Source organism: Asparagus officinalis, chromosome 1 (genome assembly GCF_001876935.1).
Source record: "Asparagus officinalis chromosome 1, Aspof.V1, whole genome shotgun sequence".
Taxonomy (NCBI): domain Eukaryota; kingdom Viridiplantae; phylum Streptophyta; class Magnoliopsida; order Asparagales; family Asparagaceae; genus Asparagus; species Asparagus officinalis.
In genome coordinates, this window is record NC_033794.1 from 13,412,404 (window position 1) to 13,414,928 (window position 2,525).

Below are 2,525 nucleotides of genomic sequence, written 5' to 3' on the forward strand. Positions count from 1 at the left end.
CCTCATGTTCAAAATCTAAAATTAAGAATACCAACACACCTGCTGAAAGAACCCATCACAAAGAAGCAATCCTGACTCGTGAAATTACTGTTTCCTCATTGAGACTATACAACGAATCAATCATATGCATTCTCAACGAAGCCGGTCCTCTTGCCATGTCCATGCCCAGTTCCCCAGCTAACCCAAAGATAGACAAAGCACAAGCGGCGGCTTCAAAAGCATTAGATGGCACAACCGCGACAAAGGCAGCAATGAGGGCGGTAACAGTACATCCTGTTGCAGTTATCTTCTGCATCATAGGCACTCCATTGTGTGCACCCACAGCTCGACTTCCATCAGTAATGAAATCTACAGCTCCAGATACTGCAACTATTGCCCCCGTTTTCAAAGCCAAGGACTTGGCAGCATCCATAGCATCCAAAGACTCATGGGAACTATCGGCTCCCTAATTAAATGGAATTATATCATAGTCTTGGAGAAAGAGGAAAATTATAGTAGAGAATAAATCAGTTTAGAAATGGATTAATCACAAGACAACACTTCTTCTGTAATCATTTTTTATGAAAACCCCTCATCTAAGCCATTAAATTTTTTTAATGGAATCTATTCTTCTGTATATATAATTTTTGGGTTATGATGCATATATTCCAAACTATGACCATTAATTTTTTTAAAATTTTCTTTCTTTTTCATGCATAATTTTTGGTCAATGATACATACTTTCTGGGAAGCCCCCTCATATGACCATTAGAATTTTTATCTTCTGCATAATTTTCTTTTACATTAATGATAAAAAAAATATATGTTACTTTATCCAAGAATTAACTTTTTTCCTTTATTTTCTTTGTTTCGACTTTGGTAAGAAAACATTTTATTTCAACTCTCAAAGTTTTATTGCATCCAATGTGTAGCGTTTCTTGGTAGTTAAAAGAAGAGACTAAACAAAAAAAAAATCTTGAATAAAATAAAAAAACTAATTAACCTAAAATTCTGCATGCTCAGATTAACGAATGAAGAACCAACCACTACTACAAGCTAAAGGTGTCATTAATGATCATAGAGGAGATTATGGAAACGGGCTGACTGCTGCTGCAGATGTGGACAGGATATTATGGAAATGGGGTGTCCATGGAATATTTTCTACTAGTTACTGCTATCATTCCTTAGAGGATAGGGTATAAGAGCTCCATACTTTGATATTTGGAATGTTGTTGCACCTTTAAAAGTTAAAATGTTACGTTGGGCTGGCTCTCTTGGGAAAGCTGAATACTAAAGATAGGCTCCTTCATAAAGGGATAACTGCTAATCCTCTATGTGTGCTGTGTGGCAGGGAGGATGAGACATTCATTTTTCTTCTTAAACTGTGGATTTGTTCACTCCTCCTGGAATTCTTTATGTCACAAGTTCAATATCTCAAATTATCCACATGATTTATTGGCTTTGTGGGTGTATTCTAGAAAATCTGTGATAACGGAAGTTAATAGGAAAGAGTTGGATTCTCCTCTGTGTGCCTTATAATGGTGTCTATCAGGTGAAAGGAATAGAAGAATTTTTTATTGCAAACACAAACACTCACTGGAAATTTGGAGGGGACATTACTCACTTTGCTTCCTTTTGGCTAGGAATACTACTCATATGAGGATCGGATACAGTGATAGCCATGGCATGGATGATGCTGCTCAAAGCCGTGCCAGAGTGTACACCGTTGCTCTAATCTCTCAGCAGTTTCAACGTGCAGGATAAGGTGTCGGGGCTGATCGTCTCATTATAATTGAATGATGTATTTGTGGAACTCTTTGGTGGCGGTATATAGGGTCTTTTGTAGGTAACATGATCCTTTACTGGAGTAAACTCTTATGTGGGGTGTTGTGTCTTGATGATGTATGTACAGATACTATGACAAGATGGGGTACACTCTAGGACTGGAGGTGTACTCCTTATTATGTAACCAATCCTGATTTTGGGTAATGGCACTGGTTGGAACCTCATTAGATGGATAATTTGTTGAATGCAGTCACAATTAGTAAAAAATTCAACACTCAAGTCGAAATTTCAAAGCTACTTACTTTACTGCTTTGAATCCTTTGGGCACCGGCCAATCCCAAAATCTCAGACGCATTCCCTCTAATCACAGTCGGCCTCAACTCCAGCAACCCCAAACAAGCCCTCATCCGAAACTCCGACGCCGACACCGCCACCGGATCGAGAACCCACGCCATTGATCGGAGAGGGTTCCGATGTTGACGCAGACGGCGTCGGAGCGAGGAGTGAAGTCGGGGATCTCGTCGAGGGAGTGGACCATGGCGGGAGATGCGCCGGCGGCGAGGAGGGAGTTGGCGACGAGGTCCATGGAGACGAAGTTGGTGATGCATTGGATTAAGGGGGTGCGGGCGCGGACTTGGGAGAGGAGGCACCATGCTCGATTGGGCCAGTTAGGGTATGGTTCTTCGATTTTTTCCATGGATTAGGGTTTTCTTTCTTTCTTTCTTTCATTTTTCTTTTTCTTAATATAGGGGGTTAGGGTT

The 2,525-nt window shown here is 40.5% G+C and overlaps 1 protein-coding gene across 1 annotated transcript in view; it reads right to left on the minus strand.

Moving 5' to 3' along the window:
- The window catches only part of LOC109850812 (hydroxyethylthiazole kinase), a 6,805-nt gene extending 4,280 nt beyond the window's left edge, over window positions 1-2,525 (minus strand). Inside the window, 3 exon segments of the mRNA XM_020420878.1 lie at window positions 40-445; window positions 2,067-2,215; window positions 2,218-2,525. Of these exon segments, the coding sequence (XP_020276467.1) occupies window positions 56-445; window positions 2,067-2,215; window positions 2,218-2,461 (783 nt within the window). The 5' untranslated portion in view covers window positions 2,462-2,525 and the 3' untranslated portion in view covers window positions 40-55.